The sequence below is a fragment of the Colias eurytheme genome, chromosome 10, assembly GCF_061535395.1.
Source record: "Colias eurytheme isolate Ceu_HAF_F1 chromosome 10, ilColEury1 Martin Lab GWU primary, whole genome shotgun sequence".
NCBI lineage: Eukaryota > Metazoa > Arthropoda > Insecta > Lepidoptera > Pieridae > Colias > Colias eurytheme.
Genome location: NC_142989.1, coordinates 11,294,801 through 11,316,625, shown reverse-complemented (window position 1 = coordinate 11,316,625; position 21,825 = coordinate 11,294,801). Strand labels below are relative to the sequence as shown.

Below are 21,825 nucleotides of genomic sequence, written 5' to 3'. Positions count from 1 at the left end.
AGAACTACCAGTTAGCACCTCTGAAACGTTCTTATCCCTTCTATAGAGCAACGATTTGTTGGTTGGGAGGTTTCAGGTATCTAGTAGATCTTTCTTTTATGTTTAGGAAAATCGAAATTTTATAACGCAGCCCGATGAAATTTCCTCATAATATGATCGAGCCTCTATGCTCTGCCGCATTTTTAGTAGCCGGCCTCCGGCGCCGTCAGTATTTCATGATATTTTGCAAATAATAACTAATACCTATTTTCTGAACAGTGCACTTCTCAAACCTAGCTATATTTGATATAAAATTATATAATAATACCGGAATATGTAGGTACATACATTTTTTATTTTCAAATTTATCTTTACCGCTCATTGCGTAATGCCGTTAAATAAATAATAGGCAATAAACTTGACTTTTGTCCACACTTTCATTTTTTCGGACGAACCTATTGCATGATTAAATGACACCTTTCCCCATTCAACAAGTTTAAAATTAAAATAATTATCAATTATGTAAAAAAAATGTGCTAATGACATGTAAACAGTAGGCACCTAGGTATTTCAGAAAATTTTTGCCAGAAAACACTCACAAACCAAGGATATATTCGTGTATCTGTGTATCTTTATCTTTATCTTTTTGTGTATTGAATCCTATATAGTTCGTACTTATTTATATGTTTACGTTTATTTTATTTATATATCTACGCTCCGACCCACCCACACACACCCACACATACACACACACACACACACACACACACCACGCACACACATCACACAGGCTGTAACTCCGACTGTCAACAGGGGATTCTGAAAATCAGTGCTGCCAGTTGACTCAAAAGTCACTGCAGCTTTATACTGAGAAGCCCCTTTTGATACCAGACGTTGCCGCACAGTACTTGTTTTTTTATTTTTAGGTTGTAAGTTTTTAATTGTGTAATTATTTTGTGTTAGTTTTAAGTTTTTTTACCATGTTTTCTTATTACTTTTTTTTTCTGTTTCTGTGTGGCTTGTAAGTACATCTTTTTCTTTTTTCGTTTGTTATCAATAAATGTTTTATTTATTTATTTATCTAACTGTACCCATGGTTTCAGAAGCCGATAGGCGGTAGGCATTTTCAGACAACCATTTGAAAAGTTTAATGACACTTTAATCTTTATGTTTTTTTTTATATCTCCACCAGATATCAATTAATTACGAATATTGTTTTTATTTTTTGTATCTGTTCAACTTCAGACTGATTCAAAAAAGAATGAAATATCAAATAATCCAGAGCTTTTAGAAAAAAAATCGTGGCCGTTTTTTGGGTCCTTGTATGTTAGAACAAGTACCTATCTTCATCGGAACTTGTTATTTTCTAAGAAAACAACATTATAAAATTATGCCTACATTATGTACAATACATCGTCGACCTCATATAATTTTATAAACATTACATCATCTTGAGATACTTTCACAGACACTGAAACTGATGTAATGTGAAAGAAAAATGTCTAGTTAAGGTTGTACAATGTTTGGACACTAACATTATATAAAATAATAAGATTTAAACAAAAATAACTGCCACTTCCTGTCGTCGATGTGTCCGTCATGTAATCTATTCTTTTCACTGGTCATCAACCTAACTACAGACTGCACTAACTATAGTTTTAATTCTCGTATTTGCTTTGAATTAGTTGTATTCGATGTGCTTATCCAGCCTTCATTTTTAAGCTGTATTTAGCCGGAATGAGTAAAAAAACAAAGGTAGTTTGTATTGAGATAATCTTTGTCTGTTTATAGTCCTTGGTATCAGTCTTATGATGCTACAATCTTCGTCGTTGGCCTTTACGCCTTTTACAGACAATTTATGGTGTGCCGTCTGACCAATGTTTTGATGTCGAAACAATTCAAGATGGGAGTGGCAAATTCTTCCGCAGGTTGGAGAAAGAAAGCAAGTTCAGAGTCACCTAGATAGCATTTCCTTCTGTTTGAATTATCTGCAAACCAGGATTCGTCGAAAGATCTCCAAATATCTGAAAAAAGTTAGAGAATGAAAACCTTCTGACATTCGCTACGTGTCCGCTACCCGGGTTAGTTCAATTTAATTCTAAATATATATTTAAGTAATGCTTTTATATACATCAGCGAATCTGGATATAATATAAACAATAATCTCTACTGTGAATAATTTCTAAAGGCAACGGCACATCACCGCTCGTCTAAATTGTGTACACTGTTCCTCCACATGTCACAGTATAAAAAGCGAAATATATTTTATTTTCGTTCTAAAAATTAAAACAAATTGTCTACATTATGATAATATAATTCGTGTCTCTTGTGCGCATCCGACACAGATTTTTTCTTAATTTATGTAATAAGTAATGTAATCGTTGAATAATTATGAAAAGCCTCAAAATACATAACATTACCTATATAATATTTACAAGTAGGCTTTCATTAATAGCGGCAATTTTGCAACGCCATTAGTTTTAATTTTTACATAGGGCTGCCACTTGTACGTTTACACAATGTTATTTTTTTTTACACATGTGCATTGGGCAATTTTTGTAATTTAAAACATAAATACATATTTTTTGCCCACAATAAAATATATCCAAAACAAAGTATACTCCTACGATGCAAAATTATTGGTGGATGGTTAATTACAATGCTCTTAAAAAGATAAGTTCGTTTGTAGATAGCGCAGATTAGTAAACAGTTACTACGTACTATGATTATGATCATAGTCGCAAGGGAATCGCATCATAATATGATAAGAATGTAAAGTGAACCATGTCCTGGGGGGCTTAACATAACGGAAAGGGAAATCAGGAAGTAGTCTGTAGTTGCGGTTATTAATTATTATAAGTTAATCAACAGCTTATTATAGAACATAATATGAATTACATTTTATAAGATATTACATTGTTATTTTCTGTAGCATATGTAATGCTACAGAAAATAACATATTTTAATCAATAAGTACATAATTGTGACTAAATATATAAAGTGGTAACCCTAGCAAAAAATAATGATAAATCAGATAATTTTGCACTTTGGCAAAATTCGCAATTAAATTGACCCCAAGCATTTCCGATCATGTTAAGTGAACATCACTAATCACTTTTTTATGGAAATTATTTTTTATGTCATCATCTATTTAGCTAGAGCGCGCAGCATCACTTGTGGGTTTGGTTGTATACGGAGAAAAAGATAATAATTATGTAGGTTACTAATCGAGACTAGATAATTAACATATCTATCTATAGGTAGGTACCAATTTCATACAGATCCGATGACATTTTTTGCGTGAAATGAAACATACATACATCCAACTTAAAAAAAATAGTACGAGTTTTCACTCATTTAACACATAGTAAGATTACTGTATTTAGGTAGTAATAAAAAGTTATAGAATATAATAGTAGAAGCGAAGTGTATGAAATTAGTGATTATAGTGCAATCTCTACCATGTAAGCGATGCCGCGGTCCACAGATAGTTTATGAGCAACATCCAGGTGATAATCCACTTCAAAACCGGGTCAATGTTAAATGTCAGATATTTTAGCAAATGTGTATGCAGAGGCCGTATTTTTATTACTAGCACGTGACGTCATTAATAGTATAAAAGAAAAGATATTTTTATTTATTTGTGGTGTGACTCTTGCAGCTTGCTGGCTTAGATATTATGGCATAACATTCATTTCCCTTGTAAAATACCATCCCGATTTCAGCCCCATGTTTTATTTTCATACGAAAATGCAAATTATCAAGGGTCAACTATCTGTATAGCAAAATTCATCCTTATTCATTCAGCTGTTTATACCTACGTGATGTGAATTAACAACTATTATTATTTTAAGTAACGACATATTATATATTACGTCTACGTTTAGGAATATACTTTTGTAGATCTATATGATAGTCAGTTGATATGTAAATAGACTCTAATAACATGTGCATAGGCAATAACTTTAATAGTAAGTATTATATAATATGTGGCTATACGTTATTTTTTTTAAAGAATACTGCAAGAGCAAAAGGTAATGTAGAATTACAAAACTATAGATACGCATTCTAAAGAATAATATATTAAATACTAGCTTTCCGCCCGCGGATTCACCCGCTTTGTCTAAAACCTAATAAATTTTATACAAAAATCTTCCTATTCACTATCTATTTAGAAAAACCGCATCATACATAGGATAGGGATATAGGGACAGAGAAAGCGACTTTATTTTATACTATGTATTGACTCTTCAATAATCTCATAACAGTTAATAATTATTGTAGATGGGAACATTGCAACACTGCAACACATTACAATACTAAGAAGTGAAACCGTATAATACATATAATTAATTTAAATATTTAATACAAGGTTACGCTTCAACCGTATTTAATTTTTTCCCATCAGATTTTTTTAAATAATTGTAGACATAGGCAGTGAAAGTGTAAAACAATTTAAGTAATACATATAATAGAACAACAATTTTGGGTAATATAGACTAGCCGAAAAACGAAAAACAGATACTTTAATATTCGTTTTTTTTTTTGTTTTCAGCAGTGTCGTTTAATTATTTTATATATACAGTATTTATTTTATTTGGTGACTGGAATGGAACTTTTTTCAAGAGAATAGCATACGAAATCGAGTAACCATTGTTTTTCTATTTTTATTTCTATTATATAGAAATAAAAATAGTTTAGTTAGTTAGTTTTTTCCTATTTCAGTGTTAGTGCATTATTTTAATTCATTTCGTAAGTTAAAACATAAACCTTGATAAGATGAGGTATAAATGAATAAATAATTATTTATTGCGCACTAAACACACAATTACAAAATGAGAGATTTATAAAATATTGATTCCAGGTATATACCACACGATCTGTGGTATCGTGTTTCATTGGTTATGAATGAAGCATGGAATGAAGTGACTTAGATCATTAAGTAAGTGAGTACTGTTTTTAGACAGCAGTTAGACAACAAAGGCCTCAGGCTTTATTAACTTTTACAACTAGACAACTGTTTGGCTCATTACCAAATAATTAACACAACTTTTTATGATGCATTCCTTTATTTAGATATTTTTGTGAGTTATCTTTTGTGAATGCTCTACCGCAGTGTTTCTAAAAGTGGTTGGTTGACAGCCAGCATCAATCAGTCAATCAAAGTCATGGACCAGTTCCTTTTCTGCTTAGGTACATTATTTTCATATGATCCACCGACATTTCATTGATGTGATCCACATTTTATTCTTGAGTTATAACGGGTTATGAGGTATATTAAAATTTAATTATAAAAAATAACATTAGAATGCTTTCATGTGCATGAACATGTTAAAAAATTATAATTTTTACACCTAATTAATTTAAATTAAGTAGGTAGGTACTATACGTTAGTGTTTTCAGTTTTCACAAACTTTTTAATCAGCTATTGTTTGAAGTTACGTAGGTATTTTATAATTTCTAAATTAAAAATCGTTCTTAATTGAGTTAACGAATATGTTATCTGTATTAATAATAATTATAGATAAAATAAAGATGATTATACGCAACGAAACCAAATTTCAAAATATTTTTAAATAATTAGAGCAATTTGTAGCAAAAAGTGTAATATTTACGTAACATGGAACTGAAAAAATATCAAGTGATAGGTAATTTGAAATTTGAAATCTTCAACATCATAATGTTAAGTAATTATTTTATTTTTTTATATAAATATAAATTAAAATTGACTCGGTATTTTATTGGTTATGGCAGTCAAAACTACAACTCAAGAATAAAATGTGGATCACATCATTGTAAAACATATATCATATCCATACTTCCATACTAATATTATAAATGCGAAAGTAATTCTGTCTGTCTGTCTGTTACTCAATCACGCCTTAACTACTGAACCAATTTGCATGAAATTTGGTATAGAGATATTTTGATACCCGAGAAAGGACATAGGATAGGTTTTATCCCGGAAATCTTACGGGAACGGGTTTTTTTTTAAAACGCGAGCGAAGCCGCGGGCGGAAAGCTAGTGTAATATATATGTATCATACTATACTAATACCTATATACTTTATGTTAGTTAAAAATGCTCTTTTTTATTTGTTTATAAATTTTCATGTTTGTTTCAGCCAAAGATCGAATCGAGGACCTCTTTTCTCTACATTCATGCAGCACGACCACATACATTACAATGGCGATCAAATGGCCTGCACCGACTTAAATATACAGCTCCTATTGATTAACTCGTCTCTTCTTCAAACAGTAGAATAAATTACTGACACGCAATAAAATTAACATATTTTTTTATCTTTCAGGCTCAAGATCTCATTTAAATGGATGACGTATCTAACAAAATCAATTAATTAAATCATTGAGTAACACAGGATTACGTGACATTTATAAAAACTCGATAAAAACGCATTTGACTCGTCAATGTATCCACATATCTTAATCTATAGCGAATAGCGGGTAATTAATACAGGTGACATAAGTATATCCCTTTCGCAACACATTACGGCATTAGAAAGCAGTGACCATGGTTCCTGTTAACATGCCATAAAAGAAATAAAGCTGGAGTGTTGCCAGATGAATCGAGAAAACTCCAATTTAATATGAAAACAAATGTTTGTTTCGACTCGAGAAGAGAAGACGAACGAACACGTTATATTGGCTAAATAATTAAAATATTCTGCAATTTTATATGATCTAGTAGGCACTATTCATAATATTTACCGTGAAAAATACCATGTATCTACTAGAGAAAAAATCTGTAAGAAATGAATCAATTCTTATTTGAAAAAGTTATCATGAAATCAAACATTGTCAAATTAAGTACACTATTCGGGAAAAATATAAGCCTGGCAACACCAAATTAAGACTTTTTAATATTCCTACCAGAATGTAACGTGCGAAGAATATAGGTGTTAATTTTGCGCAGAAATCACTTGACAGGATTGGGTCAAGCGTGGTTTGCATGGAATATTTAGTTCAACCCTACTCGGTTTGATTTATGATGTATACCTACTTATTTATTAAAAGCCTCACCGTTTTGCATCCTATTTGCACAACAATTGACAAAGATAACCTACAGACGATGACCGATGTACCTATATACTTATTTCAAACTTATCATCATTATGGTAATCCCTGATCAACGATCATCACCGCGCTCATGACCATTTGCAGATATTATAGGAATTAGGAACTCTGCAAAAGCGTTCCCTTTTCAATGAGTAGGTATAGGGTAAAAGATTTCGAGAATAAAGTAATGGAGAAGAAATGGATACGTCTCCGACTCTCCCATTCGATATATATAACTTAAGTAGTACATAATATGCTACTACTGCATGCTCATCTTCTGTGGGAATGTAGTACCTTCCCCGGTGCGAGCTAGCTCAATTCCTGAAGCGTGCTCGACTCTTGTACATGTAAGCATCTATGTAATAGGTAGGTAACTTATTTTAAACAAAATGTAATCATTCCTCTTAAATAAATAAATAAATGTTTTACGTTTTCGGCACTGACATCGAATTCAATTCGTTGTTTTCTTATTATCATACTAGCTGCTCCGCGCGGTTTCACCCTCCTGTTGGTCGTAGCGTGATGATATAATATAGCCTATAACCTTCCTCGATAAATGGGCTATCTAACACCGAAATAATATTTCAAATCGGACCAGTAGTTCCCGAGATTAACAACCCGAGCGAACAAACAAACTCTTCAGCTTTATAATATTAGTATAGATAAGGGGGGGAGGGGTACTTATATATTTTGTGTAAAATTTTAGATCCTGAGCTTTTCTTAACCTAACCTTTTCAATGGACCATACTTAAAAAATCTCATTAGCAACAAAAAATAAGAATCAAAATCGATGCATAAACGAAAAAGTTATTCGCAAGACCATCGTACTTATACGTGATCGTATTGAGAAATCTTATTTTTGGAAGACGGTTAAGAATATATATTCACCATAATCGGCATTAGGTATGTGCATAATTCATTATTCAAATTGGTGGAATACCTTCTATATTATATTACTTATTATAAACTAGCTGTGCCGTGCAGTTTCACCTGCGGACGAACCCGCGTGAAAAATCAAGTAGGTACCTATTCATCCTATGGCTATATAATATTATCCTGTAAACATTTGTCCAAATCCGTACTGCGTCCAGTAGTTTTTACGTGAATATTAACAAAGTCCAAGTCAAATTTGTTTGCTACAAACTTTCGCGTCTATACAAATAGTATGATGATTATATGAACGACTTATTTTATGTAATGCAATTTTTAAGGATGGGTACCTACAAGCGTAGGTTACCCATACATTATATATACATAATATGTAATATATCAATTTTAACATACCTAATTTTTTTCCAAATTTCAGCGACGTGAATCATATCAGAAAAGATTCTAAGTGCATCCCTCATACTCAATTAAAATATGTGGATCCATATACCTACTCGTAATAAATAAAAAACCGCCTTGTTAAATATTTACGCAAATTTGTACATATTTGAGAATTGAGATAGTAAAATGCAAGAAATACAATTGTTTAACAAGTAGTGTAATACAATCAAAATAGTATTATTATCTATATCCATTATTAAAATTTAAATCAGATGTGCGCGTGGCGCATTTAATAAAAAGCTAAGATAAAAATTATGCAACGGACGTTTTAAATAAGTTTCAAACGGTTGACTGTGGAATTTACACATATCTCAAATTTCGATATAAATCATACCTTCAAAAAATCAATATACGGGAACTTATTTTAGGTTTTTTGCTGGTACATATTTGGGAAATTGGAACGCAGCCGTTCTTATTGACATTTCTGATTTCTATCGTAAAACGTCATTTGTTGTGTTGAGTAGACATGCGCAAAACAGTACGTCAAATAGTAATGCAACATCACGCATCTCTTCCACGGAAGTGATATTACTTCGTAACATCACACATTACCCCATCGATTTTTAATGAAATGATGACATTAATAATATTATAATGTTTATATTATATTAATGGTGATATGTGAAGTATTACAGATCATAATATTGAAAAATAGCAATAATAACTGCAATACTTATTAGTGTATATAATACTTATTAGTGATTACATATAGTAAAATTACAATTTAAGTAAATATTTAAAAAATGTAGTTGATTTTCCTTCATACTTGGCCACGTACTTTATGTTGTTTGTTAATAATTGTAATGAACGCAAGCAAATGTAAAACAAAATAAAAAAAAGTGAGTGATGCGAGTGATGTTTGTAACTGATGCGTAATGCGTGATGTTGCATTACGTGTCAAAGTGATATTACTTTTGTACTATTACACGCATTACCTACCCATGTCTAGTGTTGAGTCAGCTGTCAAATCCCAATTTGTATTCAAATTACAGATTTTTTTTCCAATTAAATTCACTTCTAAATCTCTTTAACTATGGCTTATTTAACTCAACCCGATTATGTGGAATATGTCTGTACGTGTGGTCAGCTAAAGCCTATAACGAATTTATATTTTTGTCGACATTGCTTGAAAATAAGATGCGGTTTTTGCATCTGTCATGAGGTAAGTTTTATTTTTTACGAAATATATGTACTAGGTTTATAAGAATAAGAATAAATAAATAAACCTTTTATTTAGACACATAACTATCTATTCGGAATAGTTCTTTCAAATTGTATCAATGGTCTGTTTCTATGACCCACTGTTGAGTGTTGCCCCTCCTACTACCTACTTAAATTGTATTCTGTACCCATTGCTATTCAACTCAATACTCTGAATGATATAAGAGATCATCATTGTAGAGTAGCACTTCTTAGTCCAAGGTTTTCAAATAAAAAGCCTTATTTAATTATACTTTTAATGCTTTTCACAAACATATGACTTAGGCTAACGGTTAAGCGCTACTGAATAAAATATGATTTATTATAAAGTCAAATTGGCGGGGTAACTATTTGGACACATACATTTACAAATAGGATTGATCAGCATATTTCATGTGTCCCTACAATCATTTTACAATTTATATACTTACTGTAATTAAAATATATGTTTGCATCTATTCAATATAACTTTTAGACTTTTGTATAATTGACAATGGCATTGAAATCGTAAAATCGTAACAAATGATTATTACAGCTTTGTACATCAATATCATTTCTTTCTATGCATTTAAGGTGGATTCACACTATTGTGCGAACTGCCTGGAAAATATGCCATCATCGGAAGCTCGGTTGAAGAAGAACCGATGTAGCAGTTGTTTCGACTGTCCCAGCTGCTTCCATACCCTGTCCACTAGAGCGACAATCGCTCAACCTCGCCAAGATCCAGCTGGTGGGGACGCCAAGGTTGAGAATAAACAACCTAAGAAGATGTATTATTTGTCGTGTTTTAACTGCCGTTGGACATCTCGCGATGTAGGAATTCCAGATCAACCTGTTGGTAAGGGAAAAGTATATTCTAACTAAATGAACATAATTCTACTCAAAAAATCAACTTCTTTACTATTATAAAATTATGTTTTTGTAATTTATACTTGTTTAGAATGTACAATGAAGAATATTCATTCATATATATTTGAAAATTATTTATTTATTTCACATGACTGCAGTTACACATTACAGTTTTAAGAAATTACCGGACAATAGTCTGGCCTCTGAAATGAAATAAAAAATATTACAAAATTATGTTTCAAATAGAAGATAATAATACTAACCAAAAACAACTTGATATATATCTGTTACTATTTATGTTTTAGCTTCAGGTGGATGGCCAGAAAGAACAAATCCTTTTGCGCACCGCTTCGGCCAATTACTTGAGTATTACAAAGCAATCGCCCAACAGGAGAAGCAGGAGAAACTTGATAGGGAACGCAAGAAGTTTGCTATTCGTGGCAAATATATTACTCTTACGGTATGTCCTTTTTTTTAAATGCACCCGCCATCACAGCGTGTTCGCGCCACCTCTGGAATATTGTCCAGAGACATTATTTTAATTTTTTATTTATTTACAAACACAATTTATAGCCACATAATAAATTAAAAATAAAATATTACAAAATTGGTGACCTTTATTTAATAAAATTATGTCTTTATATTTCGACTGTATAAAATAAAACCTCAGTCGATTTTTTAAATTAATATACCATAGGGCAGGTGCATAATTTTTTACACAACTGGGGATAAAACAAAAGCTTAGTAATTTTTTTTATTAATTCTCCTTTATACAGGTGCATAATTTTCACATGACTGGTAGGTGAAATACTTAACCAATTTGTAAGAAGTAGTTAACCATTTTTATAAATCATGAATTCCCTATAAATAAGGTGAAACATGTTTGTTAACAGTTCTCTATTATTAATATCAGTAATATAATATTGTATATTTTAGGATAAAACGGGTCTAACTGGCGCCATGGCGCGCAACATCGCCGGTCTCCCGTCCAGCGAGAGCTCATCGTCAGCGATAGCCAATTTCATTCCGAGTGAAGCTACGGAGGACGTAGAGGAGCTTCCGGAAGATTACCACACTAGGGAGGTGAATTTGAAGCAGAGTAAGTGTTTTTTATAGTTATTTTGTGAATTTTTTATTTAATAAAATGATAAGTAAAAACATATAGTGCAATTTATCCTATATTAAAGAATTAAAATAATAAAGAATTAGACTATGGCTAATACATCTGAATCAATGCAGATAATTTATTATTATTATCTATCTGGCAAAAGTATACTTTTCACTAATTATAATTTTTATCACTTCAAAAGCATTGCTATAATGATGAAAAACATATGTTTTCGGCCCATTGAAAATTTTTTTTATAAGTAAAACAAAAATCGTTTTTACCAAACAATATTTTAATTATATTTCGCAGTAACAACAATGCCGCAACGCCTCGCCGCACCGGAATGGCAAGCGCAACTGGTATCCCGCTTACAGCCGCTTGCCCGGCCGCTGAGCGTGAAGCGCAGTCAGCGCTGCCGCCGCTGCGACCACAACCTCACCAAGCCGGAGTACAACCCCGGCTCCATCAAGTTCAAGATCGAGCTGCTGGCCTAGTGAGTGTGAAGCGCTGTTAGCGCTTTAGTGTGCCGGCTCGGCTGTTGAGCGTAAAGCGCTTTCAACGCTGTGCATGAAACACACAGCTTGCGGATGCTGAGCGTGAAGTGCAGACAGCGCTGTGAACGTGCTGTGAATGATTATGAAGCGTTTTAAGCGCTATTCGTGTAACCAGCGGCGGTTTGTGTAACCATAAGCAAGAATAATAATTGCTATGCGCTCCGCGCTTTCTTGATTCAGCACTGCATATAACAAAATTCTGTTCAATGTCTACAGCAGTAAGCAACCAGTTTCATATTCGCTGTACTTACAACAATTTCATCTCACGTTTGAGATCACTATGTTTATATATTATAGAAATTTAAAAACAACTTAATAAAAATCTAAAACAAACTTATCCTTCCAGTTACCACGTCCCCGAAGTGAAGATCATATCCTACGAGACAATTAAACCCGGCGGTACCTCCGCATTGCTGCTAAAGCTGACGAACCCCACGGCCCACGAGATGCAACTGCGGCTGATCCGAGCTGATGATGTACCGGAGACGCAGGAGGAGGAGCCCAAGAGCATCGAGAAGAGTCTGGAGAAGTCGCTCAGTTTGGAAAAGGTAAAATGGACATAGAAAGTTTAAGAATACCTGTTTTTGTTTAAGAAAACAAAAATATGAAGTATTTTTGTTGTTAATATTGTTATTTTCGTAATGGGATGTCATGTAAGCTGGTGTTTTGTGTTCTTAATGCTCTGACTAGAATTTGCTTCACTACTCTCTGTCCCTATGACTTATTGTATGCTTAAATCTTTAAAACTGCGCAAAGAATTTTGATACGGTATTTTTTAATAGATAAGTAATCACTCTATCTATTACTCTATCTACTCAAGAGGAAGGTTTTAGATAAAGCGGGTGAAGTCGCGGGTGGTAAGCTAGTTTATTATAAAAAAAGTACAGAATATATTCTAAGTAAATATTGTCATACTTACATAAATGTATCATATAATAATCAATAATGGTAACAAATCATGGTTTCAATCATTCATGCTGCACTGTGCTATGCTAAATTTGTAAAAAAAAAAATTCCTTTTTTTTTCTCAAGGACACATCATGGCGCCAAGTGGTAGAACGCAAGCCGGTGTTGCCAGCGCTGATAAAGGTGAACAATCCGGAGCAAACGCTTACTTTGGCTCAGAGGGATGATGCGGCGGAATATGATGATGACTCCCATCATGATACTAATGAGTGAGTTTGATAATTTATATGAATAAACTAGCGGTCCGCCCCGGCTTCGCTCGTGGTACCTACATGTTTAAACTATCCTATCTCTCAAGTTGGATCGAACTGCACATGGTGTGCGAATTTTATTATAATCGGTTAAGTGGTTTAGGAGTCCATTGAGGACAAACATTGTGACACAAGATTTATATATACAATTAAGATAAGGTTTTTTTTATGTGAAATGTGTAGAAGGAAGGTAGGTAAGTAATTGTTGTGAGTTTGTATTCTTTGTTGGTTTTATTTAGCTGACTTATCGAATTTGATAAGATATTCAAGTATAATAAATTAAAATGTTTTTTTTTTTCATAAAAATATACGTCATTTGGAAAGCAATGAAAGCACTTTTTGTTTCCAAAGATATTATTAATTAATGATGGCAACATTGTTGTTGGTAACATTTGCAAATATGCAATCATTACTCATACAATTATTGGAGCATGCACCATAATTCAATATTCCGCATTTTACGCAATGTAGCTGAATTTCTTACAGTTCATTAGAACATTAGGCTAGGTACATAGATTACTACAAAACAAAAACTTTCAGCGTAATCCTCTGGCGGAAATCGAACAAACTCGCGCTCCGCTTACAACTGGAAACAGATGAAAACGCAAAAGTCGGGGAACCGGCGCAAGCCGTGATCGCGATCGAATACTCGTACCGAAACACCGTGCCGCCTTCTGCTACGTCCACACAACATCGCGACCATACGCTTTATACAACTGTGTTAATCGATCTTGGCCTTGTTTCTGAATAAATGATCTCGAATATTCGTTTTTTATTTACAGTTTACACATATGAAGCATAAAGCCTTTTCAGCTTTTTATAGTTTTATTTCCATTGGAATTCTGCTCATTTATCATCTGTGGATGCGTGTTTATGAATTTATTTATTGTGTATAGCAGCATGGTTTAGTCTGTGGTTGTATTTAAAAACGCGGGAAATTTTAACCTAAGTGAAATTATTAAGACTGGAAAGTGTGCTTTTCGCTTGATATATTTTTAGTTTTATATAATTCTTAGAAAATAAATTTTAAATTTATAGAAACATGGTAAAAATGTACTTATCCAGATTTGAAACGAAGTTTTGTATCTTAAATGAAATAATATATAAATATAACACACTAATAAAATAAAGTTGTTGTGTATCAAGGTGCGTGATTGTTTATTAATTATCAGAAAAATAAAACGTAACATGAATCATCAACATTGTTAGCGGATAAGAAATGTATTAAAACACTCAGGTGCGAATTTAATCAAGGTGTAATTTTATTTTTTGTAGAAAACGTCTAATTTATTATTTTATTTGAAACATAAATGCTTTTTATCATAGCAACAAATACCAGAAAAAGCGGTTTTTCTGGACCTAATTTGCAAAATGTTAGCAAGCTAGAACCAGTTTCTATTGTAACCTTGGCATAAAAATATATACATTGTATAAGTATTGGAATTCTATCATAGAATCTATTCACATGATGAATTATTTATATTATGTAGACGAAGAATTCTTGTATAAACCATACATGTATCGTTAATTAAGAATGTATGAATACTCCATACTTGTTTATATAAAACTTTTTTTTAAATAGCTTCTAAGTTAAAACATGATAAGTAAAATGTATTAAAAACTCTTAGGTCAATCATTTGACCCAAGATATCTTTATCTCTCTCTATTATAGTTCAGTTATTACCTAAGTATTATTTATTAGGGAAATTTAAAGAGATTTATTTATTACTGCATTGTACTGCTTATGTAACACAAAACACTTGAAAATTAAACAATATGATAAAAATTTTGTTGTTTTATTCAACTCTATATCCACTCATTAGGAGTCCATAAATTATTAGGATTTACCTACCTTCTAAGGGAATCATTAAGAAAGTTAACAGTTACATATTAAATTGTTATAGAAATAATTAGAATAATTTGTTACTCTTTTTAATAAAGATGCCTCACATGTATATTTTGTAAAATCACCTGTTGTTTCAAATAAATAAGGCACAGATATTTTTTATGTTTTATTAAAAATCCAATATAAAATTTACATACTGATATGTAATAGAATCTATTTAACCATACAAAAAGACAGTGAGTTTATATACTATTTATTAAACATTGCACAAGTTATCACAGTATGCATTTGAATATGTCAAACATAAAAAATCAATGGCACTAAAATAAACAGCATTGTTTCCGTATAAAAGCATTATAAATAACTTATATTATTTGTACCATTTCCCATTCGCGATAATAAAATTATACTATTTTGTTAAGGCTAATTATATTACTTAGAATTAACACAGTCTTCTTCAACTTGAGTTTTAGCAGAAAATATAACATCATTGACCCCTACACCATCATAACTGCTGCCTACTAAAGATATCGGTAAATTATTTTTCTGAATGTATTGCCTAATTTTATCTACCCTTTCATAGTGACCAATCACATATTGAGGTATACATTTATCTAATATGCTAACATGAGATGCAGCTGGGGCATCATCTATCTTAAGAATTGTCTTAATTTCTTTCAATGCAATATTTAAAAGCCTTTCATTTTTAACTCCTTCTCCAAATTTTTCTTTGAACCATCTTCCTCCAAGCATGACAGTTAAAACGGTTCCTTTTTGATCAGGTATGCAACAGGAGTCAAACACTACTCCTAAAATTGGAGAATTCTCTATTGGTGGTATGAGGAAACCAAAAGCTGGGGTAATAAGAGGTTTGTCAGTAGCAAAATATAGATTTACAATTCCAACAGTCACAAATGGTATCTGTTTTAGATTCTGTGACAACTCAGGATGTTGTTTGTCGATAAGTTTTGCCAACACATGGGCTGGAATTGTAGAATATACATGGTTTGCTGTAAGCACTTCTCCATCACTCTTCCTTAACTTTACTAGACTGGAATCAACAAACTCTATTTCTTCTACTTTAGTATTTAATTGCATATTTACATCATTGTCTTTAAGGTAGGTTTTAAGTATTGTGGGGAATGTTTCCAAGCCACCTTTTATAGTGTACACACTCCATTTTTCATCTTTAGCAGCTTTTGCTAAGTCAGTCAATTCAAGATCATTTGAGGCTTTGGCACTAAACATTGACTTCATCCAACCTTTCATGACTCCTCCATGGTTCTGTTCATACTCAAATAATGTTTTCATCAGGAATTTAACAGATATTTCTTTAGCATCTCCAGCACAAATACCACATATCATAGGTGATATTGCATAGTCTGCTATTTCCTTACCAAATCTACGCTCTACGAAATTGTAAATAGAATCGTCTTTTAGTTCCTTGTGTGGCTGTTTCAAATCATTAAATAATGCATAAATAAGAGGTTTTGAAAATGGTCCATTGGTTTGAAAGACACCTTTTAAACTAGATGGAAGAAGATGTAATGAATTATTTACATAAATCATTCTATTTCTCGCGGCAGGGTGGTCGGGTTTTATCGGCGATATATGCTCACTGAGACCCAAATCCTGCATCATGTTTAGTGTATTCAAACCAATTACACCCTTGGGCCTGATGGTTCTCGGACCTTGTTCAAATACGTAGTCTTTCGTCCTAATGGTTTTTATCCATCCTCCACACTGATTTGTAGCTTCTAGGAGAAATATCTTCAAATTATTATTATGGCTTAAGTTATTTTTTAATAAATAATAACCTGTTGATAATCCTCCTAGACCGCCTCCTAATATTGCCGCCATGACGTGTCACTTATTTTATATACTAATACTGAATTTAATAAATTGTTTTTTTAACTTTCACCGCCGTCTCAGGTGTTTGAGATTGAGAGCAAAGAGATCACAAAAGAGATTGAGAGTTTTGTAATTTTTGTTTTGAAAATTTGAATGTGACAGGCTGACAGCAAATGTCATACACCATTCCTCGTCATTTTACGTCTTAAAATTTAAGACTATAATCATGGGAACACCTACATTGATATTCGCCACTTAAGTACCTATTAAATGAAAAGTAAAATATTTGATTTGATTAAAATATTAATTATTAAGTAATTTCGAATTTTACAATTATTATGAACAATACATGACATGAATATAATTTAGTATGTAGTTCTTACAAATGCTTGACGAACGGTTCTGTGTTATCACTTTTAATTGGTAAAATGTTACCGCAATACACTCGTTGGTTAGCTTTCAACTTACAACTTCCATCTACAAGCTTTACAAGCTACAACTCTGTACCTACATACTCTAGTTGTGTCATTAAACAACATGCATTTCATTAGAACTTTCGGCTCTACCTAGAGGCTAGAACATAGGTAGAATTATTAGTACTGGACCAAATTACGTTAGTCTACAGTTCCAAAACATACAAGTTACAACGTCGAACATCCACAGAATATTCACTATAAGCACTTAGCTTAAATCACAGCTTAAATGGAGCCAATTTTTTGTTTGTTAATGTTATTGATACTCAACTACCTAAATAAAAATAAATATGTATTTAAATTTAAAAAAAAATAATTATAAATAAATAATTCCGTCGTGGTCTCCAGATACACAATATTATGGCTATTATTCCGAAAAATTTGTTTTTAATGTACCTAGTTAAATGTTGTAAAAAAATGTAACAATAGGTATTATATTCTGTAATGAGTTGGTACTATCTAATAGATAACATGTGAAGAATAAACTATTCATCTACACTAATATTATAAAGAGGCAAACTTTGTTTGTTTGATTGTAATGAATAGGCTCATAAACTACTGGACCGATTTTAAAAATTCTTTCACCATTCGAAAGCTACATTATCCACGAGTAATATAGGCTATATTATATCATCATGCTAAGACCAACAGGAGCGGAGTAATGCGGGTGAAACCGCGCGGCACAGCTAGTTGTTGATATTCATTACATAGGTACTGATAAAAATATATTTTATATGTATTACAATAAGTCTTTCATCTTAACACCAATCACATGTGGAACGGAGCGTGAGATGGGGCCGGGTAGCAGTTGCGGTGTCGCGGGCTGATAATGAATTTCAATTTCATACCTATTGAACTCTTGTTGAGTTTACACCATGGTAGTTGAGCAATGAAACTGTGGAGCTGTTCTTGTTCTGCATGAAAATATTTTGATTTTATTTAATTATAGTATAAGTACAAAAAATTCACCGGTCTATGAAGAGCGATTTGAACCTGCGTCTTTCGCGAGTCGCGACTCTGGATCTCATTTTAAAATAGTTAGTTCTGTTTGTAATAATAAATCGAAGAGTTTTATTTAAAATATATAGATATTTAATTTTAAATACTATTTGTTGAAAGCTTGTATATTACAAACGCCGATCATGATAACAATTATTTATAGATATAGTTATTAAAATTCAAAAGAGTTAAAAATAATTTATGTAACAACGACAGATGCCTGAAAATATAGGCAACTCCTATGCTTTTTGTATCCAGAAGGATGCGGTCATATAAATACGGTGACGATGTTTTAAGTCCTCTCACATCCTTTACAACGGCGAAATGTCCGCAGTTAGCGCCAAAACTTGCGAGAAAAAACTAAAAGTCGCTGAATTAAAAATACAGAAGATACTGAACAAAATTGAACAATTTAAACTTGATAATTCTTATACATCAACTCTTCAGCTACCAGATAAATCAAAACTTATCAGTGATAAATTCAAAACCTATTGTAAATATTCCGTTGTACTTTTTGTAATTACGTTCTTAGCATTTATGGTCTCTTGGATTATTAATCAAGTGTATACAGAGGTATGTATTCTAATAATATGAAAAACTAAAGATTTATCAAAAACTAGTATATATGACAATGCTACCGAAATATAAAAAAAATAATTAAATATTTTATTACCTAATGAAAATTAAAAATATTAATCATATACTTACTTAACTAATCGTTTTGTTGTTAACTACAAATATGTAAGTAATACCACAGACTAATAATAATATACTACGTATGTAATACTAACAATATTTGAAACCAAATACCTAACTCTAGGTATTTACTATTATCACGAATCAAATCCGAACTAAAATTGCAGACATGCATGCTGCAGCTTCCATCATCATCAAAATCTTTATTCCGACCCCCCGAAGACTGTAGCATGTGTATGGGAGTCACCAATGTGACCAGACTGAGTGATATTTCACCAGAAGACTTCGAAGACCACTACGCGTACTCCACCAGGCCTGTGATTGTTACTGATGCTACTGAAGATTGGCGGGCTATGAAGGTTTGTATGAAATGGCCTAAAATAAGGCTAATTGTAAACCCTTACATATTGATAGTTAAAGATTGCCTTATGAATTCTAAAAAGCATAATACGTTAAGTATTACCATAGTATTACAAATTATTTAATTTAAATTAACTTCATGGTGTGGTTTAAGTTTATATGAGTATGTCGAAAACTTTTCTTTATTTACTCAAATTAAATTTTAATGCACGCAATAGTGTTTTATGCAAAAAAGAAGAATCTAATTTTATTGTTAACTCTTACGTTTTATACAACAGGAATTCAGTTTCGAATTCTTCGTAGACTTCTACCTCAACGAGAAAAAAGGGAAAAAAACCAACGATTGTTTTTTCTTCGCTTACAAATCTGGTTTGAATTCATTGCACGAAGTATTCACTATGGACGAAAAGCGCGCCAATTTATCTGGCGATCCGTGGTACGTTGGTTGGAGCACGTGTTATGATGAAGAGACGAGAAAGTTACGGGCTTATTACAGTAGACCGTACTTCTTGCCAAGGACAGCTGAAAGTGACATGGTGGATTGGATTTTTATGGGCGGGCCTGGACAGGGCGCGCATATGCATGTAAGTAAAACTTTATACATGTACTATATAATATTTACATCTGTCTGTGATGGTAATCGAGTCTGAAAAATAAGAAATAGGGCTATCGATGTTCTTTTGAAACACGCCATCGAATTTACTGCATTCATATTTACGTTGATATGAAATCAGGAAATTCGGGACTCGAACCCAGATGTTTTCAAAAATAAAATTTTCTGCTTAGATATTGTCGAGTTTGCGAAGTTTTGTAAATGTTAATAGGAAACAATAGGTACCTATGTCATGCTATGTCTTATATTTAAAATGGAATAAAATGCATTGTTTTTCATATCCTCGAATAACTTCTGTTCATCAGTAGGTATAAAAATATGTACTTTCGCTTATCCAGCTAAATAATAATTATCAGCTAATTATCTTTTAAAGGTGGACTCAGTACGTCACATGTCGTGGCAGGCGCAGATCCGCGGCCGCAAGGAGTGGCAGCTCGCGCCTCCACCCGAGTGTATCTATTGGTGTGATTGGATCACCTTTACTGTAGAACCCGGGGAGATTTGTGAGTTTGTTATAATTTTGATTTCTTAATGAATTGGAATTTGATTTTGTAGATTTTAATCCATGTATGGCAACAATTACGCGAGAGGTGCTCGATTCTCGCCACTGCAAATATTGTTTAATTAAGTTACGGTGTTTATTGATTGTAGCTGTAACCAAATCAAATTATATTCCTAAAGAGATAGCTTTTTGGTAGGTACCATTAAATTTTGGAAATTTTCCCCACTAAAAAAAAGTACCATAAAATTTGCTTTCAGCCGAAGTCGGAGGCAAGAAACATAATATAACTACTATCGATCTATTATTTTGAAATTATATAAAGCTTTATAAAAATTATCTAACGTGTTAGGTTCTGATTCCATAGAGAATTCCTATAGCGTAATTAATTAAGTTTACTTTTTTAAATATTTCAGTGGTGGTGGACACGAATCGCTGGTACCACAAGACCAACGTGCTTCCCGGCGATATAAGTATCACCATTGGAGCTGAATTCGACTAAAACGATTTATATTATGTTGTATTTCTTGATTTTATTATTGATAATATAATTCTTGTGACTACAGAATAGTTTTATTTTTTTAATAAGCACCAATTAAAATATTATATTTTGACTTCCAACACTCGTTATTAACAGTTATTCCAGTTATACAAGCGTTTTTTAGCGTGAAAATTTAACATTAGTTCGCCATAGACCGCATACACCGTCATAGTCAAGATGTTAGTTCGATTCTCTATTGAAAAAATATTCGCATTTTTTATAAATAGGCGAAGTTTTGTTATAATGTTTCAGTTTCAAAACACATGTCTAAATATGAAATGCGATATAAAGTCTTGTGTAAACTCGTAACTTACTTTAAGTATGAAATTCGTTATTTATTCACTCTCTACTACTATTATTATTTACTAGATTTCCGCCCGCGCCTTCGCCCGCGTTTGCAAAGGAAAACCCGCATAGTTCCCGTTCCCGTGGGATTTCCGGGATAAAAACTATCCTATGTGTTAATCCAAGTTACCCTCTATATGTGTGCTAAATTTCATTGTAATCGGTTCAGTAGTTTTTACGTGAAAGAGTAACAAACATCCATACATCCATACATCCTTACAAACTTTCGCCTTTATAATATATATTAGATCTACTCTCTATTCTACTTCATTCAAAGTATATAGGTATT

At 32.3% G+C, this 21,825-nt stretch overlaps 3 protein-coding genes across 3 annotated transcripts; 2 read left to right on the top strand and 1 right to left on the bottom strand.

Annotated features, from left to right (window-relative positions):
• The first annotated feature begins 9,373 nt into the window (after positions 1-9,373).
• Positions 9,374-14,599, top strand: DCTN4-p62 (dynactin subunit 4). The gene is made up of 8 exons (XM_090106592.1): positions 9,374-9,547; positions 10,159-10,423; positions 10,740-10,894; positions 11,371-11,533; positions 11,852-12,035; positions 12,443-12,644; positions 13,129-13,271; positions 13,854-14,599. Exons 1-8 carry the CDS (start codon positions 9,419-9,421, stop codon positions 14,062-14,064), a joined length of 1,452 nt encoding a protein of 483 aa, XP_089962718.1. The 5' UTR covers positions 9,374-9,418; the 3' UTR covers positions 14,065-14,599.
• A 713-nt stretch (positions 14,600-15,312) lies between these two features.
• On the bottom strand, positions 15,313-17,189 carry Ppox (protoporphyrinogen oxidase). Its single transcript, XM_090106450.1, has one exon. It carries the CDS (start codon positions 17,017-17,019, stop codon positions 15,592-15,594), a length of 1,428 nt encoding a protein of 475 aa, XP_089962576.1. The 5' UTR covers positions 17,020-17,189; the 3' UTR covers positions 15,313-15,591.
• Positions 17,190-18,769: 1,580 nt separating this feature from the next.
• Positions 18,770-21,218, top strand: LOC149905463 (uncharacterized). The gene is made up of 5 exons (XM_090106706.1): positions 18,770-19,055; positions 19,346-19,537; positions 19,817-20,122; positions 20,525-20,654; positions 21,067-21,218. Exons 1-5 carry the CDS (start codon positions 18,807-18,809, stop codon positions 21,150-21,152), a joined length of 963 nt encoding a protein of 320 aa, XP_089962832.1. The 5' UTR covers positions 18,770-18,806; the 3' UTR covers positions 21,153-21,218.
• Positions 21,219-21,825: the final 607 nt, after the last annotated feature.

Excerpts from the sequence above, each read along its gene's own strand:
- DCTN4-p62 (XM_090106592.1), top strand. The coding sequence starts at position 9,419 with ATGGCTTATTTAACTCAACCCGATTATGTGGAATATGTCTGTACGTGT. Across the intron at positions 9,548-10,158 it reads GTTTTTGCATCTGTCATGAG|GTGGATTCACACTATTGTGC; the intron begins GTAAGTTTTATT and ends TATGCATTTAAG. Across the intron at positions 10,424-10,739 it reads AATTCCAGATCAACCTGTTG|CTTCAGGTGGATGGCCAGAA; the intron begins GTAAGGGAAAAG and ends TTTATGTTTTAG.
- Ppox (XM_090106450.1), bottom strand. The coding sequence starts at position 17,019 with ATGGCGGCAATATTAGGAGGCGGTCTAGGAGGATTATCAACAGGTTAT.
- LOC149905463 (XM_090106706.1), top strand. The coding sequence starts at position 18,807 with ATGTCCGCAGTTAGCGCCAAAACTTGCGAGAAAAAACTAAAAGTCGCT. Across the intron at positions 19,056-19,345 it reads TTAATCAAGTGTATACAGAG|ACATGCATGCTGCAGCTTCC; the intron begins GTATGTATTCTA and ends CTAAAATTGCAG. Across the intron at positions 20,123-20,524 it reads GACAGGGCGCGCATATGCAT|GTGGACTCAGTACGTCACAT; the intron begins GTAAGTAAAACT and ends TATCTTTTAAAG.